Raw genomic sequence first — 20,202 nt, 5'->3', positions numbered from 1 at the left:
ATCACAAATCTTGCAATTAACACTATCATTTTCACATTCATAATCCACACAAATCTTACAATTAACATTATGCCAAGGCCACGCCACAACTGACATAAGTGATACGGGTTAATTACCTCACTCATCCCACACTATGTCAAGGTCACGCCGTCCTTGTAGCATCACTTACCTAAGGGTCGTGCCATCCCTGATCATTAGTGTGAGGAAACACAATCACCTTCATAATCTATACAAATCTTACAATTAACCCTATGCCAAGACCACGACACATCTGACATAAGTGATATGTGTTAATTGTCTTACTCATCCCACACTATGCCAAGGTCATGCCATCCTTGTAGCATCACTTACCTAAGGGTCGTGCCATCCTTGGTCATTAGTGTGTGGAACCACAATCATATTCGCATTCAACACATCTCATTTCATGTCAACATACTCACATCATAATTAATTGAATAATTAAGTCATAATATCTCATTTGCCACATCATATTATCAATTTATTACTTAAAACGGTAGATATAATATATGCATTTGTGCCAAAACATCACACTGCATTCCATAACTCAATTCCACATCACATACACAAAATGAACAAGGCCACACAAAATAATGGTTCACATACCTCTCAAGCAATTCACCATGAATCCACATCTAGATTATCAATTTTTATCATATAATATAACAATAACATTTATAAATTAATATAATGCTCAACTAAATCACCAATTTAATAGAATCTTAACTTAAATAATAAAACCCCCAATTTTTCCAAAACCTAACTCACAAGCACTTTTCTACAATTTTGTTTTCTCTCCCAAATCATCATTTTTTCAAATTATTTGCATATTCCTAATCCTCAATAGATGCAAAATTTAATGGAATCATCAATTCCTCAAACAGAAATAATTATAAAATTACCCATAATCCTACGGGATTCCTCCTCTACCCAATTCCCTCATGTAACTTCGCATACAAATAATCCTTTTCTCCCGTACCTTGATAAGCAATAGCTGAAACTAAAGCAGGATCTGGTTGATCTCCTCCTCTAGGTTCCCCTCGGTATTTAGAGAATGTAGAAGGAAAAGAAGTCTGAACTGAAAGAAGTCACAACTGAAAAGTGTGCTTTTTGGGAGTACCAGAACGCTCTATTTATAGGCATCAGGAGTGGCCGGAACGACCCGTTTCAAATCCAGAACGACCCGTTCTGGACTCTTCGTCACGTGTAAAATTTTACATCCAGAATGGCCCGTTCTAAAACCAGAACGGCCAGTTCTGGGTTTACATTTTAACCCATAACGGCCATGTTTGGAACAACCTGTTCCCAACTTTAAAATGGCTCGTTCTCAACTAGGGTTATAGGCCATTTTGGTGGTTTGGAACGACCCATTCCAATTTGGGAACGACCGTTCTGGGCTACCAAAACTAAGTCTTTTTAGTAGTTTACAAGGCCCGTTCCAGTTTGGAAACGACCTGTTCTGGGCTACTAAATCACCTATATTGGGCTTTTGGGCCTTCGTACAATCTGTGAAAATCGAGCTGTTACAAAATCTAAGGGGTGTTACAAATGATATCAAAGCAGGTCCTCTCTCCCAGTACGGTGTGGTTCGGGGATGAACCAAGCGGAAGCTAGTGGTCTTGTAATACCCCAGATACATTGGAATGAGAAGGATCCAAAAATTGTACAAGTATGATATTGTATAGTTGAGGATGACTTAAAAGAATTAATTTGTATTATCTATACCAATAAGATACATCTATTTTTCGGTAGCTTATCCCATACGAACTCTACGGTTAAGTGTGCTTGACATGGAGTAATTTAAGGATGAGCGACCTTCTGGAAAGTTTTCCAGAAAGTGTGTGAGTGAGGACAAAGCACGCTAAAAAGTCTTGTATTGGTTTGTGGGATTAGTGACGGTTCTAACCAATGAGCAATTGTGTAAAGTGTCATCATGTGAAGTGTCGTGAAGTGGAGCTCTCAAGGTCTCTGAACCCCAAAGCTCTCAACAGGAGTCGTCAAATCAAACGACATAGTTATGAGATGATATTGTTATATTATCTATTATAGATTTTTTTTATATAGACCCGACTTATCCTTTTTAAAAAGAATGTTATGGGTTATTAGCTTATTTAAAAGTTTGATTTACATTAACAACGTTAATTAGACTAAACTTAATTTTAAATAAACTAACAAAATTTATTTTAAAATACACATGTGAACCTTTTTTAATTTGTGTTATAAAATAATAGTTTACTCTACTATTTAAATTTAGGGTTTAAAATAAAAATAAAAAACTAACATAAGAGGAACAACTCATGCACATCGATGTACTCACGCATAAGTGTGACAAAAGAAGATAATCTTATAAAAAAAAAACCTTTTAAATATTCCCTTCATCTCATTTGAAATATTCTAGATAATCAATTATGAAGATGAAAGAAAAGATTAAGAAAAAAATGCAACAATATATTTCCTATTTCTTAATTTCGTATGAACAGGGAATGTAAAACGTTTAAGTATAATTGAAATGAAAATATTGATAATTTAATTTTTTGTATTACAAATTTATTTATTTATTTATAATATTAATAAAGTAATATATATATTTTTATTATATCATATAGGTTAAATTAACCTGTCATACATAACAAGTCTAACATTTTAAAATAAATAGACTTTAAAAAGTCTAAATATGAACTTAAATAGGTCAACCTTAAACATGTCAAATTATAAACCTTTATTTAAAACCAAACTTATCTCCTTTCCTACTTAACAGTACTATTAAGTTCAATTTTAACTTATAGTAATAACATTTTAATGCCCAATATAATTATATATTTAAAATAAAAGAATAATATAATATCAATTTTCATACTATTTTAAATGAGTTTATAATATAAATATTAAAATCATATAGTAAATATCATTATTAACATATTTAATAAAAAACTTTATATTTATTAGAAAATATTTTTTTGGTACATTAATAGAAAATTATTTAAATTAATTATAAAAATATTTTTTTAAAAAAATTCCTTTTTAATTATGTATATAATTTATAAAATAATAATGTTAATAAAATTGTTAAAATATATATTTACAAAAATATAGGAATGTGAAAAGGAAAATGAGAGAAATATAGAAAATATATTATACAATAAGTAATATAAAAAATTCCAAACTTGATATATGTCTTAATGGTCTGTAAAAAAACTTTTAAAAAAATTAGTGTATAAAAAAAAGTTAGACTTTACACTTGACAAAACTTTCCATTCATTAGTTTTGAAATTTATATACATATGTATATCAACTATTTCACTATGTTATTATTATTTACTCTGTAAATATGTTATGATATTTTATATAATTATAAACTATTTTCACTATGTTATTCTTTTCAAATATCGAATTGCCTAATTCTTTTTCAACATATAAGTATCTTATGTGTTTTAATACGCTTGATATTGTTTTTTAAAAAAATAACACCTATTTTAGTTTTCAAAAACTAACATTAGTCCAATATTTCAAACTCAAAATTAATTTTATAAAAATTATATTAGTTTAGTTTCACAATTAACAAACTCTACATTAATTTTTTTTTTTATTTGTAAAATATGATTAATTAAAAGCAAATATGTGAATATTTTTGGTGAATGACGGGAAACAATATTAATTGTATGTTAACTAGAAATATAGGTCATTTTTATATATATTTTCTTTCAAAACAAAATGATTTTTTTAAAATAAAATAAGCATTTTTTTTTAATTTTTATGTATTTATCTAAACTTTTATTTTAAAAAATAATTTTCTACTTTTTTAAGAATTTTTTTTATCTAGTGCTTAAAAAATTGTTATTTAAAATATACTTTTTTATTTTAAACAAACTAGTCTGTAACTAAAAAACACACTACATTCACATCAATTCAAATCTGTTTGATATTATTTTAGTCTCTCAAATTTAAAATATATACTTTTACTCTCTAAAATATTGAAAAGTATTATTTTAGTCTTTCTCAATTTGTAATTATTAGTTATGATATTAGTGATTAAAATAATATTTTTTAAAATTACATAGACTAAAAAAATTAAAATTTGAAAAACTAAAATAAAATTTTTGATATTTTGAAGACTTTATCAAGCTAGATATGAGATTGGTAGCGTCGGATGTGGATTAATAAGGAGCTCTCTAACTTAGTCATATTGAACGTGGAATGATAGGCACTATGTGTGAGCACTCAAGGAGCTCTCTAACGTAACACTGAGTCCTAAGATGAGTGGCACCAGGCGTGATCAAGATAAATGCTCTATGTATAGACAATGTCAAGCGCCAATGTTGTGACGTCAAGCATGAATCAAGGAAAAACTATCTACCTGAATGATATTGAGATTGTGTGCGAGTTTAGCCACACCAGGCGTTATTGACTCAAAGGCTCTTTGGCTCATCCATGCTAGGTGTAGGTGAATTGACATCGGGGGTGGATGAGCCAAAGGCTCTCTACCACAATTGACATTCGATGCGGGAAAAATGATGTCAAGTGTGATTTGCTGAATGAAAACTTGGTGTTTTAAAGGTTGATGAATGATGATACATTTGCATAATTAATGTTGTATGATGATAGCTCATTATGCATTGATCTAGGATAATGTTTAGTGATGTTTATGTTACTAAGATGTAAGTTGATAGTTGATTTTGTTGCAATGTTGTATGTTGTTTATTGTTGATTAAGTTGTTAATTTGTTAGACATTTGATGATGATACATGTTTTAGGTAAGATACATAACAACTATAAGAAAGTAATGTTATTTTAAAAATTAAAATATTTCATTGTGTGGATGTAAGTTTTAGTGCTCCAACAGTCCAAGATAATAACCCTTTAATAAGTAAGTTAGCTTCTAAATATATGGGGTTAGGTCAAGCCATACATGTCTAAAGTGACTAACTGAGTAAAGTATGAAATTGATGGATAAAATCCTTAAATTCATTGTTGAAAAAGGTATGTACTATTTGGAGGGTGGTCTGCGAGCTAATCCCATATAAGACTTAGATATGCATGTTATGATCGTGATAGGCTCACAACCAAGTCATTTACCTTAATAATAGTACTAGACTTTCCTAGTCTAAGTGACAAAACTTGATAAATCAGTTTAAGTTGTTTACCTAGCACTTTGAGAGGCCTAATGTTGTATCTACATGATATGGTTGTGATAAGTTAGTCATAGTGATTCGATAGAGTTAAATCACTTAAATAACCCACCTCTATTGTAGGAGATCTCTATAAGTTAATATGCATGATGACACATTAGTTGTTTAAATTTGATATTGTTTTCATGTTGTGTTGTAAGTTGTTGTATTGTTTTATATGTTATCATTGATTAGTTAATAAGTTCATGTTGTGTTATGTACTAGCCTTAAAGTTGCCAAGTTGGTTGCATGTATAAGTTGTATATTTATGTTGTGTTGATTATTTCACAAACTCACCCTTTCTTTTCCTCGTGGTTGGATTACAATGGTCATACTTGGTATGAGAACATAGCAAGATTAACTTAGAGGGATGGCTTGTTACTTGTATAGGGATGTTGATCGATGATAGGGTTTATGTTTTCAACACCTTGTATATTTAGATGTATATTGTATACATGTATAGGGTATGTATATAACTCCTTAAGGGGCCTTATATTTTGAATTCTTTGTACCCTATACTTATATATGTTATATGAATGTCCAAATGGATATTACATGATAACCCTAGTATATATAAATGAGTAGTTTATGTTTTTCTATTGCATAGTACTATATTATATTAAGTATAGCGATTTGTCGGATTAAGTCCCTTTACTTTTACTAAATAGGACTTGGGATCGAATTCGACTTTCCTTGTATTTTATATCTTTCCATATGAACTTGTTCTAAGAATGTTGTAGACGATCTGAAATTCCACCAGAAATACTAATTGTCTTTGCTTTTATATGGAATCATGCTTTATCATAGTATAAACTTTTCTTTAAATAAAATTAAGAAGTGAGGAGAAAAAAAATTATAAGTTCAAACATGTGACATGTTAGATCTAAAAGTACATGTTTGACCAATTTTTTGAAATTACATTTGATTTAAAAAAGAAAAAGTATAAGTATAAATATTCATGAAAAGATTTTGAAATAAAAAGAAAAACAACACTATAAGATAATTTAATATATATATATATATTATTTATAAAAGAAAAATAAAAATTAGGAGAGTAGAAACTTTCACACTCTTATTTCTTCCATCTAAATTAAATAAAAGAGGATTATAACAATTTATTTATAACTTCCTTTTTTTTTCCAATTTAAACAATCTTTCTAATTTATTATATAAGACTTCATTTGAATATATTATTAAAATTATAATAATACTAAGTAAATTTAAGCATTAATTGACTTTTACTATCTACATTTTTTCAGAAATTATATAAAGTGATGCATGGAAGGATTATAGGGTTGAATTTTTTCACTAACATAATTTACTAATTATAAACATTTGTCAATAAAAAAAATTATTAAAAACTTTTTTATAAAATATGAAATTTATCTTATTATTATTATTATTATTATTTCTAATATAAAAAAAATAGAACTCCTTTTCAATAAGTAGAATTTTACAAAAATAAACTAATATTTTTTGTGGCGACTCTATGAGATCCAACATCTGAAATTCTTCTATCCAATAATTATATAAGAGGCAATATCTCAAGTATACATCCTTCTATCCAATAAATAAGGGACACACTTTAACCGACATGCATTGTATATAAATCTATTGGGAAGAAAGAAGGAGGAAAAAGAGTTACCAGCTAGTACTTATTATGTGAAGTGACAACAAATTCTTACAAGGTTGATGGTGATGATATAAATAGAAGACAATGTAACATGCACGTGCAGGGGACAAAAATCTTGTGAAATCTGAATCTGAGATGTCGAGGCATATCTGTAATTAAAGGGATAAGCTGACTTTCATGTAGCTTCTGTCCCTTTCTGCTTCAATGCATCTTAATTTCACTCTTAATATGGCCAAAAGAAAAAAAGACAATTCCTTTTTTATTTTTGTTTTTACCTTAAGTTCACTGTCATTATTAAGATCATTGTATTCGAGGTATTATTTGTTTTGGTATCGTTGGGTCGTCACGGTTTTATCCTTTAAAAGGCGCTTCGGTAAGTTAAGAAGGGAAGATGTTTATAAACTATCCTTAACCTCGACTTTTAAGCAATATAGAGTTTTTAGGCATACCGGAATAAGCTCTCCAGTCGATGCTAAGGAGCAAGAGTGGCCTAAGTCCTCCTTCTAGCGCCAAATGTTCCTACCGTAAATTCACGGTCATTATTAGAATCATTGTATCCGAGGTATTATCCGCTTTGGCACTCGTTGAGCCATCACGATTTTGTCCTTTAAAAAACGCCTCAGTAGGTTAAGGAGGGAGGGTATTTATAAATTATCCTTAGTCTCGACTCTTAAGTGATGTGAGACTTTTAAGCATACCGGAACAATTTCTAATAAAAATACTTCACCCAAAATCTTAAAATTAACATTTAAAGATTAATTTACGTTTTCTGGAGCCAAATATTTATTTAATATTAACGAAAATCGAAGTTAAAAATGTAACATTGTTAAAAAAAAAAAAAAAAAAGAAAAGAAAAGAAAAAGAAGAGGCTGATTCAGTAGCCCAGAACGGGCCGTTCCCAAACTGGAACGGGCCGTTCCAAGCTACTAAATTGAACTACATATTGTAGTTGAGAACGGGCCGTTCTGGGAAGGAGAACGGACCGTTCTGGAAGGAGAACGGACCGTTCTGGAGGGAGAACGGGCCGTTCTGGAGGGAGCACGGGCCGTTCCGGAGGGAGAACGGGCCGTTCCGGATGAGTCCCGGAATGGGCCGTTCTGATTTCAGAACCGGCCGTTCTAGGCGTTAATTTTGTGCGTGATTTGGGAGTTCGGAACGGGCCGTTCCGAATTCGGTACGGGCCGTTCTGGGCCAATCCAAAAGTCTATAAATAGGGGGTTGGGGGCCTTCAGGAGTTTTGGAGTTTTTAGAGAGAAGGTCTCTAGGTCAGTGAGCTCCTTTCTCTCCCAAATTTCTCTGTTTGACTCCTTTTCTCCTCTAGATCACTAACTCCTTCTGACTTTTCTTGAAATTCAGATTAGAAAGCTTGTTTTGGGAGGACTGAAGTTCCGAGTTGAGCCTCGAGGGGAAATTATACTTTTGTTCAGTCTTTGGCTATCTGAGTCAATCTTCAGGTAAGGGAAGCTAGAATGTTTGTTATTTAAGTTGCATGTGAGTTTAGAAACTCAATTGATGCATGGAAGTTGAGGATCCATGGCTGGATCGGAGAATTCGCTAATTGTTCAAAGTCTTGGAAAAAAAATGGGGTTTCTGGTGAATTTGATGCATCAGATGGGTGCATGTTGATTCTAGGTTTATTTAAGTTGTATGGAGCCTATGTATTGTGTTTTGTGTTTGCATGTGACTGGATTTGTTGGTTTGGATGAGAGTTTGTGAACTCTGTTATTGGAATTTAGGTCGGGCGCAGGTTGAATGCGCTAGGCGTGGATGAGTCTTGGGACTCTCAGGCTGGGATTAGGCTGGGCGAGCTCAGGCTACGCCGAGCGTGAATAAGTTTATGAATGAATTGATGCTTATGCATGTTTAAAGTTAAAGTTTTAGATTATGTATGTATGATATATGATGTATGGTGAGGTGTGATTCATATGTATGCTTTGTGATGATACGTATGAATGTTTGAATATGATATGACATGCGTATATGTTCATATGAGTATGATTGTTGATCATAATGGTGGGCAGATCATTATGATGTATGATGCATTATTGCATGTGATGTCTTATGACATGTGTATGATTGTTGATCATGATGGTGGGCAGACAATTATGATGTATGATGCATTATTGCATGTGATGTCTTATGACATGTGTATGATTGTTGATCATGATGGTGGGCAGACCATTATGATGTATGATGCATGATTGCATGTGATGCCTATGGCATGAGTCTAGCCTAGGACTTGAGGAGAGGAAAAATATTTTCGAACTGGAAGAGCTCACATAGAGTCTCTTGAGAGTGGTGCTTGGATAGGCCACTGATATATGAGAGTGGTGCTCTGGGAGGCCACTGGATTTGGGAGAGTGGTGCTCAGATAGGCCACTGGGTTGGGTGAGTCTCCTCTAAGTCCTTAGCTAGTGTTGGAGCGGGGTATGAGGTCGAGGGTTATTCCCTTAACCAAGTACTCGGGAAGGTGCGTGGATCCTTGCGGATAGTCGGTGGGCGAACTCCACAATTGACTTGGTTAATGCATGCCAAGGTCGTGGTAAGCCCGTACCCAACTGTGTTATACCTGACGGTGGATCTGGACTTCCAATTGTGTAAGTGACATCATCCGAGTAAACCCGAGGGAGGATTATATATCCTGTTTAGCTGTGACCGAGCGGGCGCTTTGGGCGTGAAAACGGTTGGGGTGGTTTCGGTAGGATGGAATGTCACTTATACAGCTCTATTGTTGTGGAGATCTCCTAGGTGTATGCGTGACGACGCATTAGATGATTGATATGCATTGATATCTGTCATGAGATGCATTTATTGCATGATTATTAATATGATGAAGTGTGGTGTTTGACTTCATGATTGGTGGATTGTATTTTATGCATGAGTAGTATTGGATAGAGTGTATGGTGTGACTCTATGAATACGATTGTGTAGTATAGATTATTATGATTCATTTGTGAATTCTAGCTTACCCTTCTGTTTCCATGTGGTGGAATTGCGATGATCATACTTGGTATGGGAGCAGATCAGGGCTAGCTTGGAGTCGAGGTGACCGCTGCGAGACGGGGAGTTTGATCCTCGTGTTAGGGTTACCATTTTGGGTAGCGATTTTTGTCTGTTTGACCGGCACTAGGGAATATTATTTTTGGGATGACTGTACATATATGGCATTTTATTTTGTATTTAAAGAATTTGGTTATTTTTATTCTTATCTATACCTGTATGTATGAGTTATCCAATTTAATATTTTCCTTAGTTCACTAGTAGTAGTGCGATTCCAGTAAGTGTAGAGACCATGGCGGGTCGTTACAAAAAATGTCAAGTTAATTTTATGTTATAGGATAGACATTTAATTACTAACCAAGAGACTTGGTATGAAAAAAATAATCAGTGTTTTATGACTGCGTCAAAGCTCCTCATTTTCTACGCCACTTGAAACAAATTCCGATCCCTCAACACACTGAAAATGGTGTTTATTAGATCTACTATGTGGAAACATTGTGTGATGAGTCAGATATATGTGTCTCAGTTTGATTCAAATTACATTTATAAGTTTTTATTTATTTTTATATTAAAATGTGCATTTTTTTTATTAAACGTGATTTTAAATTGATATTCAATTATACAATTATACCTCTACTATTTTTTAATGGACTATCAGATTATGTTACAAGAGAAAAGATATGATACCAACTCAGGTTTTGGAATGAGTGGTAATAAGGGTTTTTGCTCCTTATAAGGAAGAAGTTGGAAATTCGATTTTCTCAGCTCTAATGAACAGAGAAAAATTAACCTGGTTAAAAGGATGTATTGCATTCTTGAAAATCCTTTTTACTAATTGGTGCATTTTTTGTACTATATATTGAAAGAAGGTTAATGTCGTGTAATACAGGTAAAAAAGAAATGAAGGAAATATAAGGTATAAAAATTATAATGATAAAAAAAAAAAATAGTGTCCAAAAGTTGTTGTTTGAATAGATAAAAGGACAGAATTTATAATAATGGAAATGCGATTCTTAAAATTTAAGTTTTACTCTAATAATATAGATTTAATAAAATGATTTAGTATGTATATTAATGAAGTAAATTCCATTGATTAAAGAATATTTATTACTTATATGGCACATGTTAGCTTTTTTTTTTTTCTTTTTTCTTTTACTCATTGAAATTACATGTTTGTTTACATTTATCTCAAGTACAAATAAAAAAGGAAATAAATGACTTTTTCTCTTATTTACATGAGCGGAAGAGAAAGTAGAAAAAATAAAACAAATTATATCAAGAATAATTAAAAATTAAATTATATTTTTTCATTTATTTTCTTAACAAAAAATTATCTATCTTTTTTAATTTCTTAAGAAACTAAACAAAAGAGATTTTCTCCCCTTATTTCATGACGATTTGGACATAATTTTTTATGGGTCCATTCTTATTGGTCCTTTAAAACAAACAATAGAATTTGATAACTTTTTTTTCTTCTTTCTGCTTACCCCAATAAAAATAATAGGTAAGTGACAAAACAATATATATTTTTTTACTATTATTATAAAGAAAATAGGTTTTGACAACTTTTTTTCTTTTCTTCCACTTTCTCATAATATATATAATTTTTTTAAAATTTACGCTAAATATTTTAACAACTATTTTCTCTCAAAACTCTCTAATATATATATATATATATATATATCGAGACAAAAATAAGTAAATTTAAACACAATCCAATGAGTTCATGCATTGTTTTTGTTGCATATTTTAAAAGAAATCTCACATTATTTAAATTTAATAAATTTTAAATATTTATATATTAAAGTGTTCTTTATAATTTCAAAAATAGAAACAAAAAATTATGAATTCGAGAATGTGCCTCATACTTGTAAAAAAAAAATAGTATTTACCTTTTTTTTTTTAAATATTTATAAGATATGTTAAACAGTTAAATAAAAATGGTAATTTAATCTTTAAATATTTAAAAAATAAAAATATATTTAAAGAAAAAATATGTGTGTCTATTATTCATGCTTGAAAAGCCATTGTGCAGAGTACTTTCCCTTTGGAAACCTCATTCATACTTTGCAGAAATCAGTAGCCAAAACCACTGTCAATATCTTTGCCATGTGTCAATGTCGTGTATCCATTCACAAGCCTACCCTAAACAGAAAAAAGGTGTCCCATCAAAGTTCACTTTCTATATGGTAATGAAAAAAAGTTATTACACGGTCACGTGAAAATATTATCGGAGAACAATGTGCATGATTAGATACAATGATGGATTAAGTTCTTTCAGAAATTATACCTATTAAACAAACAATCTTATTCAGTGAAACTCAGGATACTCTTTTTAATTTTTTATAAAATTTAATTACTTAATTTACAATAATTAAAATTTTGATTAATTTAACTAATAATATTATTTTTCTAAATTTATATATACTTAAAAGTACTCATAACATTAATATGACGCTTTAATTCTATCAACTACTAATTGAATAGAAAAATAACTTCAATTAAACATATTTTTTTTAAAAAAATAATACAAGAGATATTTTAGATTGATTTTTATAATAAAAAATAACCAAACATCACTTTTGATTTGAGTCTTATAAAAAAATAAAGAAAGTTTATAGGATTGATTATGTATTTGTTTCTTAAGGTATTGTATTATTCTATTTTGGAAAGTGAAGCACTCTCTCACATAAGTTGGTGAAAAACTTTAAGAGTTGTTCTATATTTTTACTATTTATTATTTTTTTAATCTAATGATTCTAATGAATAATTCATCTTTGATTATTGGATTTAAAAAATGAAGGGTGAGAACAAAAAATATATATTTTAAATAACTTTTAAGGAAAGGAGAAAAATGTGGATTTGAGAGGAGGAGAGGAAAGTGAGATAATTTTAGAAAAAAAATTCTTAATGTAGAATTAATTTATGTGAAATTAACAAGATATTTAAATATGGATCTCATATCAACTGTTTTACCCTTTGAATTACAAGGATTTAAGCAAGAATAACACTCTTCAAATTTTGATGACAAAATACCCTAGAGATATAAAACACTTATGTGCTACTTAGGACTCTCTTTCTCAACCTATTTGTCTTGTGAGTTCTTCCCATTCTAACTCCTATGATTATCGTGCTTCCTTCCATCTAATTGAGTTCTCCATCTACGTTTGCACATGAAGCTATTTTCTTTCTCACCCAACCTTCTAGTTATTGAGGTAAGATCCTTGAAGTTGATTTATTGTTGGTTATGTTGTTTGTATACTAATAGTCACCATAATCAATTGTGATAGGATCATAATCCATTATGGTAACATGTTATATGTTATTTGTGTATTAAAGGTGACTATAATCAATTATGTTGGATTCATAATCCATTATGTGAATGTTATTTATATACTGGAGGTCATCGTAATCCATTATGGTGTGATCATAATCTATTATATGTTGCCATATTATATGTTATTTTTGTATTTGAGTTCATCATAATCAACTACAATAACATCCTAATTCATTATGTGGCATGTTAGAAGAGTAGAAAAGCCACATAATCTATTATAGAATTTGTTATAATCGATTGTATGGCTACTAAATGAGTGTAACCTGAATACATATCATTACATAATATTGGTTATTGTTATTACTTGAAAGTGTAGTGCTTTGACGATGATGACCTTTGCTCTCCAACACTAGCGGTCCAGCTATAAGGGCATGATAAAGAGACTTTGACACTCAAGTTAGAAGGGGCCGAAGGTTATAGAGTCTGAGATAAATTAAAATGATACATGGTACCTCTTATATAGGTGCATGATTAATCTTATAAAATATACATGGTACCCCTTATATATTTTGTAAATTGATTGCTCAGATTATAAGGTCATTCCCTTATTAATTACGTAGAGATAGGATATTTGATTCCCTTATCAATTATGTAGAGATATAATATTTGATTTATTATGTCCTTGAGATCTTAGGAGATGATTGGCAAGATGTAATTGCTAATTGATAATTGCCTAGGGTTTTGTTTGGTGTTTGCTTCATGAACCTAGCCTAAAAGCCCATTGTGAGTGAGCTAGCCATGTCAACTTGGCTCGATCATGCAAGGCCTAAGTTGGGCAGTACAATTATATTAACTAGCATAACCGATTATGCCAACTTGCACAATCAATTATGATATTAATTTTTATTAAAAGTAAAATAAAATATTATATGTAAAGAGAGAGAAACGGGTAGAATAGTAATTGTTTAAATTATTTATTTTTATGTAAATTTTTAACTATACTACTTTGAGTTAATACATGTGAGAGAAAAATTGGTATTTGATTTAAAATTGTATTAGGGGAGAAATTATTTATTTTTACATAAATTAGGTGAGAAATAGAAAAAAAAAAGTAGTATTTTAAAATAAGAATATTTTAATCATTTGATAAATAAAATCATTGTTCTTTTCCTCTTTTCTTCACATTTTGGGATGAAAGACTCTAGATGAAGATTTTATATACTTTTTATCACTCATTTCTACTTATTTAGGTTTTTTTATTCATGAAAGTTGAAGTTAATTAAAGAATTTACAAAGTTTCACCTACTTAACAAATTAAACAAGACCATTTCTACTTACTTAATATTTGTGAATTATAAGAAGAAATGAAGTTTAATCAGATGTATTTCCTTCATCTCTTAGGGTCTGGTTGATTCATTAAAAAATATGGTATGGGATAGGATAAATATAGTTGTCTTATATTTGATTTTCAAAAAGATCATAGCATAAGATAAAAAAGATGAAGAATAATAGGACAAAAGTCCAATTTTTGGTTACTCAATTAATCAAAAGACAAGTTTTTGTCTAAAGTGCAAAACATTCACTAGTTGTACCAACACAACCTCGATCTTTACTGTGACACCTTCTACCCCATATACCATTGTATAGCATAGAATTCAATAATTTATATTAAAGAGTTCTTCAAATATTTTTACTGAATAAATTGAAACCATCAAAGGGTAGAAGTATCACATTATAACCAAAATTAAACAATTAGCAAAACTTTGTTCAAGAGTAATTACAAGGAATTTAGAATTTAAAACCTAACATCAAATCAACTAATAGAATTAAATCCTAACTTAACAATTAACTAAAAATGTAAAATCCCTATTTACTTCCTCGATGTCACATCCTATTAGAGCACTCCTAGCATAAGCTTGGTCTAAACCTTATCTCTAACCACATCTTTTTCATAAGTAGTCTCACAAATAACCATACCAAAACAAACTACAAAAAGAAAAGGGAGTGAGAAACATCTCACTCCAACTACCGGTGTAAGCTATGACTAGGTAATCACACATAAAAAAATAACAGGTATACATTTGCAATTAATATCAATAAATATTCAACACAGTTCAATAGCACACATTCTAACATATATCAAATTCATAATTCTCGATCAATCATGATACAATTATTATGCTATGATATTGCAATGGACAAGAAACTCCTAATTACATGCATGTGACGCTAATAAAATGATTGTCAACTATCAACTATTGTTCGAAGTGCAAATAAGAGTAGTCTAGGAAAACATGTCAGGTTATAACCATCACAACAATCTACACCACGAGGATATACATCAGGGCGTGTCAGGATAGTGGTGTTGGCCAAGTTACAATACAAGAAATGTCACATGTAGTGACATAGAAAAGGTATTACTATAGATACAAAATATATGTAAATATAAATCTATTTGACATATAACTACACATAATTTTAACATTGATTTTGAATGAGATTTAATATGTATTATATGTCAGTATAGCCTATACCTACAATTCTTTTAATAATATACCAACATATATTGTATTTATAGGTAAAAATAGTTTTTAGAACAAATATTGTGTTACTATAAGGTATATGTCACTATACACTACAATAAACATTTCATTTTGCGACGGTTTTTTAGTTACACCGGCGGCGGTTTTAACCGCCATTAAATTATCTTGCGGCGGTTTCGAAATCGTTGCAATGTGAAGCGTCGATAAGTATATTTGCGGCGATTTTCAGAACCGTCTAAACAGCCGCAAAATATGTTATGAAATTGCGGTAGTTTTAAAAACGTTGCTAAATAAAAAATGGATCTGGTAAAAGTTAGTGGCGGTTTTCAAAACTATCGTAAAAACAACAACAAACTATATTGATAAAATTGCAGCAATTTTGTAATCGTCGCAAAATATAATTTTGAAATAGTTAGCGACGACGTGAATACCGTTGCAAAATGTAACATTCTTTAACAATAATATTGAAGCGGTTCTAAAATCGTCGCAAAATGCCAAATACATGTCAACCATTTTTAAGCAACATTTTTGTTAGTCGTAACAATTTAACCTATTTATTCATCATTTTTTCGTCTAAAAAACATAAATATAAAAGTAAATTGATACAAATAAGATAAATGAGATGAAAATGTCATTCAGTAACTAAGATTTGAAATCTATAATAATTGCATAAGATATGTATCATTCAAAAATTAAAATGATCCTTAAGTTTAACATGATACATAAACATCAAGAAATATAAAGGTGGTCCTTAAGTTTAGCAAACTTCTAACAAACAAAAACTTGAACAAATATCTAAATAGTCCCATGAGATGATCCTCCATTGTCTTCAGGCACATGACTAGATTGGAAAGATTGCCTCAAATCTCTTGGTGATTCCAAGTCCACCACCTAAAATTATAAAAATAAAATACACAAGTTAGAGTAGAACAATTAATTGTATAATTAAGTTATTGTTTTACAAAGACTTATCTCAATACCTGATTTCCTTTAATAGTTTGCATAAGGAAAGCCAATTGCTCCTTTAAAACATCAACTTCACCAACTCATGTCTTAAGCATTTCAATTTCAGCTTGCAATCGTGCTATTGTGGCTGCATCTGAAGGAGATCTAGGTCTCATAGAAGAAGAGCATGATCCAATGATCTGAGTTGGTGTAACTCCAAGACCCATGCCCCTAACATATCCAGGATGCTCCTTTCCAAACACCTTCAAGAAGGCCTCATTCTCAAAAGAAGTTTCTTCAATTTCTTTATGCAATTGTTCCTACATATAATGTTAAACACTTACATAAGTATTCAAAGATTACTTATATGAGTGAATTTATAAATAATATACTATACTTACACATTTTTCTTTAGCATCTTCAGTCACAAAGGATCCATCTTTTTTTTTATAAGCAATTAGATACATATCTCCTCTACTATAATGTCGTCCATGTTGTGATTCCTGAGGTTTTGCATCATACAACAAATAATTATACAATTTTTTTTATAACAAATAGAATTAATGAAGTTTATATATATATACCATCTCATCCCTTTTTCTAGCTAGTGTCTTTGATCCTAAAGTATGTGGGGTCAACAACTTTTCACGCTGCATTTTTATTAGATATCTCCTGCATTATTAACAAACCTAAGTGTCAATAAATGTAACCAACCTTATAATCAATGGAATGAAAGCATATTACCATTTGTTTAGGGCTCATTCTAAATTGTACAAAATGTCTCCAATGGTTTGGGTCAATGTCTGTGGGTGCTTCCTACAGTTTTCTTCCACAGAAATTTCCCAATTATAATTTTTATGAAACATCCTACTCCGAGTGTCCTTCCATTTCTTTCCCAAACTAGAGAAGATAAATTTCTTATGTTCTTGATCATTAACATCAAATTTTGCCTTCAACACAACATAATGAAAGTTATTATTAGTAAACTAACAGATTCCACTAGAAATCAAGTATGTTTAATTAGTTATAATTGATACCTTTATAGTCTCTCTGTAAACATTATTCTTGTAATCGTTTGGAACTTTTTTCCAAGTCTCGTACATTATGGGGAAATTGTTGAAGTTGCTTGCAACTTCACCTAAAAACCCTGCTAATAAACCAGCTGACTCTCCTACTGTTGACCTTCATCATTCCACTTGGTACATACCCTAGTGGCATCACGTGTAGCAAACAAGTCTTGTACCCTTAAACGTGTATGGCTAATAACACCCTCTTCATCTAACATAAAAGTAAATAAAACATAAGTAACCCAATAAGTTAGGCAACACAAAATAATAAAGAGAAACTAAAATTAGATTAGACATACTAATAACATCAACATTCCAATAGGTAGGGGATTTTTTCTGACTTGTAGATGAATATTCACCCAAATCAGGTTCAAGGTGTGGTGACCTAGATTCGGATTGAGTAATTGAAACTGCATGTATCTCATCTTGAGAAGTTGATCCAACATGTGCAATGGGCACACTTTGAGGTAGATGAACCTCTTCACCTTGAAAAGTGCCTATATAAGTTGTTTTGTTCATTTGGTGTGGATCGACACCTAGTTACAATATGTCTTCTTGTACGAGGCATACCTGTACAAACCATAATGTTAAGTTTAATAATTATAATTAGAAGTTAAACATATAACAATATAAGTATATAATTCATAAATAGACAAATCAAGATAAGTGTAGAAAACAAAGAGTAATATTGAAAAATCCATTGTTAATCACATGTTATAAACACAACGATTTGTTGCTATTGAATTTAAAAATAACAAGAAGATAAACTAAGAGATTGCTTACTTATGATTATCATAAAACCATATCTTGATTATCCTCATCAAAATTATTAGTAATGGTAGGAGTTTCAGGATCATCATCTATCATCGTTCTTGCTAATTATACATGTGTGGTATCATCAGAAAAAATTTGTTTCAAGTTCTGTGATGGGTATGCCTCAATGGATGCCATAATTTCTTCATCGCCTCCACCCATGTCATAAAAGTCTCTTGGCTTCAAATGAACAGGTATGCTCCAACCTCGTTCCTTTTCATCATCCACATAATAAACCATTTGAGCTTCAAAAGCTTTAATGTATGGTTCATCATCTTCTTTTTCTCCAGTATGTATTAGTCTTGCAAAGTTAATAGAGATAAAACCTAATTTATCTTCTTTTATACCTCTTGACGTAGTGGTGTCGGCCCATTCACATTTAAACATGGGTACATTGAATCCATTATAACAAATCTCAATGATATCTACTAATCTTCCATAATATGGCACCCTCCAAACCTCATATGGGCATTACTATTGCTTGAGTAGTTTCTTGTTCCAAACATGCCAAAAACTTCACTATTTTGAGTTTTTAATAAATTGTCTCGTGTTAACGTACGAAACTTATATCCATTAACATTAAATGTTGTGAATCTCCTAGCTCGATCAAAAGGACCTTGTGCAAGACTAATAAGAACATCTTTATCTGGTCCACTAAGATTGTCGAGATTATTGCCAATCTAAATGCCATAATATATGAAGTTAGTCAAATTCTATTCAAAGACAATCACAATGAACTTGGAAGTGTATAAACACTCACACAATTAGCAAACCAACAAAAAAAGTCTTTATGAACCCTCTTATCCACATCAGCGCATTCCTTGAACCACCCCTTAGTTGTCGTTGTAGAATATTTCTATATTGCGTATTTAGTTATATCATATTAAATGTATGAAAAAGAAAACTTAATAATTTATCCAAATGAAACAAATACTTATTGAAGATAGTAATCAACTGCAGGACAATTTGTTAACACATGTCTATGAGCTTGTAACTTTTCTTTTGGTGTAAACGTGAAATATAAAGAGCCACCAACATGTTTCCCAGCCATAGGAAATAATTCACCTACTCGTGATTGAGATTGTGTATTATTAGGCTCATCATCTACACGACCAGGTCGATTCCATCTTGTCTCAATGTTATCTAAATACCTTGAACAAAATGTAAGAATCTCTCGTATAAGGTAACCTTATGCTATAGAGCCTTCGGTCGTGCTTTATTACGTACATAGGATTTTAGTTGTCTCAAGTACTTATAATTGAAAGATAATCAATTTTATTTAGAAAAATCCAATTCATTACCAAATTGATAAAAGAAGAAGGAATGTTAGCATACATTTTTTTTACCTTTCTATAGGATACATCCATCGGTAATGGACAGGACCTCCAAGTTTGGCTTCTTCAACAAGGTGAACAACCAAATGGATCACAACAGTGAAGAATGAAGGGGGAAATAACATTTTCATATGGCATAAAGTGAGTACAATTTGATTTTGTAGCTTTTCTAAATCTTCAATTTTCAACACTTTACCACATAGTTGTCTAAAGAATGAGCACAACTCAATTAATACTGTTGAAACCTCATCAGGCAATGTTGCTCGCAAGGCTAATGGTAGCAATTTCTCCATCAACACTTGACAATCATGACTTTTCAACATTCCATTCAACTTGAGGCTATCCAAGTCAATGCACCTAGAAATGTTACTTGAATAACCATCTGGTGCCGTGATGTGTTGAGATTC

The 20,202-nt window shown here is 30.8% G+C and overlaps 1 protein-coding gene across 1 annotated transcript; it reads right to left on the bottom strand.

The window, feature by feature from the left end:
- Positions 1-16,682: 16,682 nt before the first annotated feature.
- LOC145956168 (uncharacterized) lies at positions 16,683-18,167 on the bottom strand. Its single transcript, XM_083071734.1, has 6 exons — positions 17,948-18,167; positions 17,789-17,859; positions 17,356-17,531; positions 17,166-17,253; positions 16,983-17,084; positions 16,683-16,901 (listed from the first exon to the last, which is right to left on the bottom strand). Exons 1-6 carry the CDS (start codon positions 18,165-18,167, stop codon positions 16,683-16,685), a joined length of 876 nt encoding a protein of 291 aa, XP_082927860.1.
- Positions 18,168-20,202: the final 2,035 nt, after the last annotated feature.

This window comes from Cajanus cajan, chromosome 3, assembly GCF_000230855.2.
Source record: "Cajanus cajan strain Asha chromosome 3, NIPB_CcT2T_4, whole genome shotgun sequence".
Classification (NCBI taxonomy): domain Eukaryota; kingdom Viridiplantae; phylum Streptophyta; class Magnoliopsida; order Fabales; family Fabaceae; genus Cajanus; species Cajanus cajan.
The sequence above is the reverse complement of the archived record's forward strand: the minus strand, read 5'-3'. Positions and strand labels throughout refer to the sequence as shown.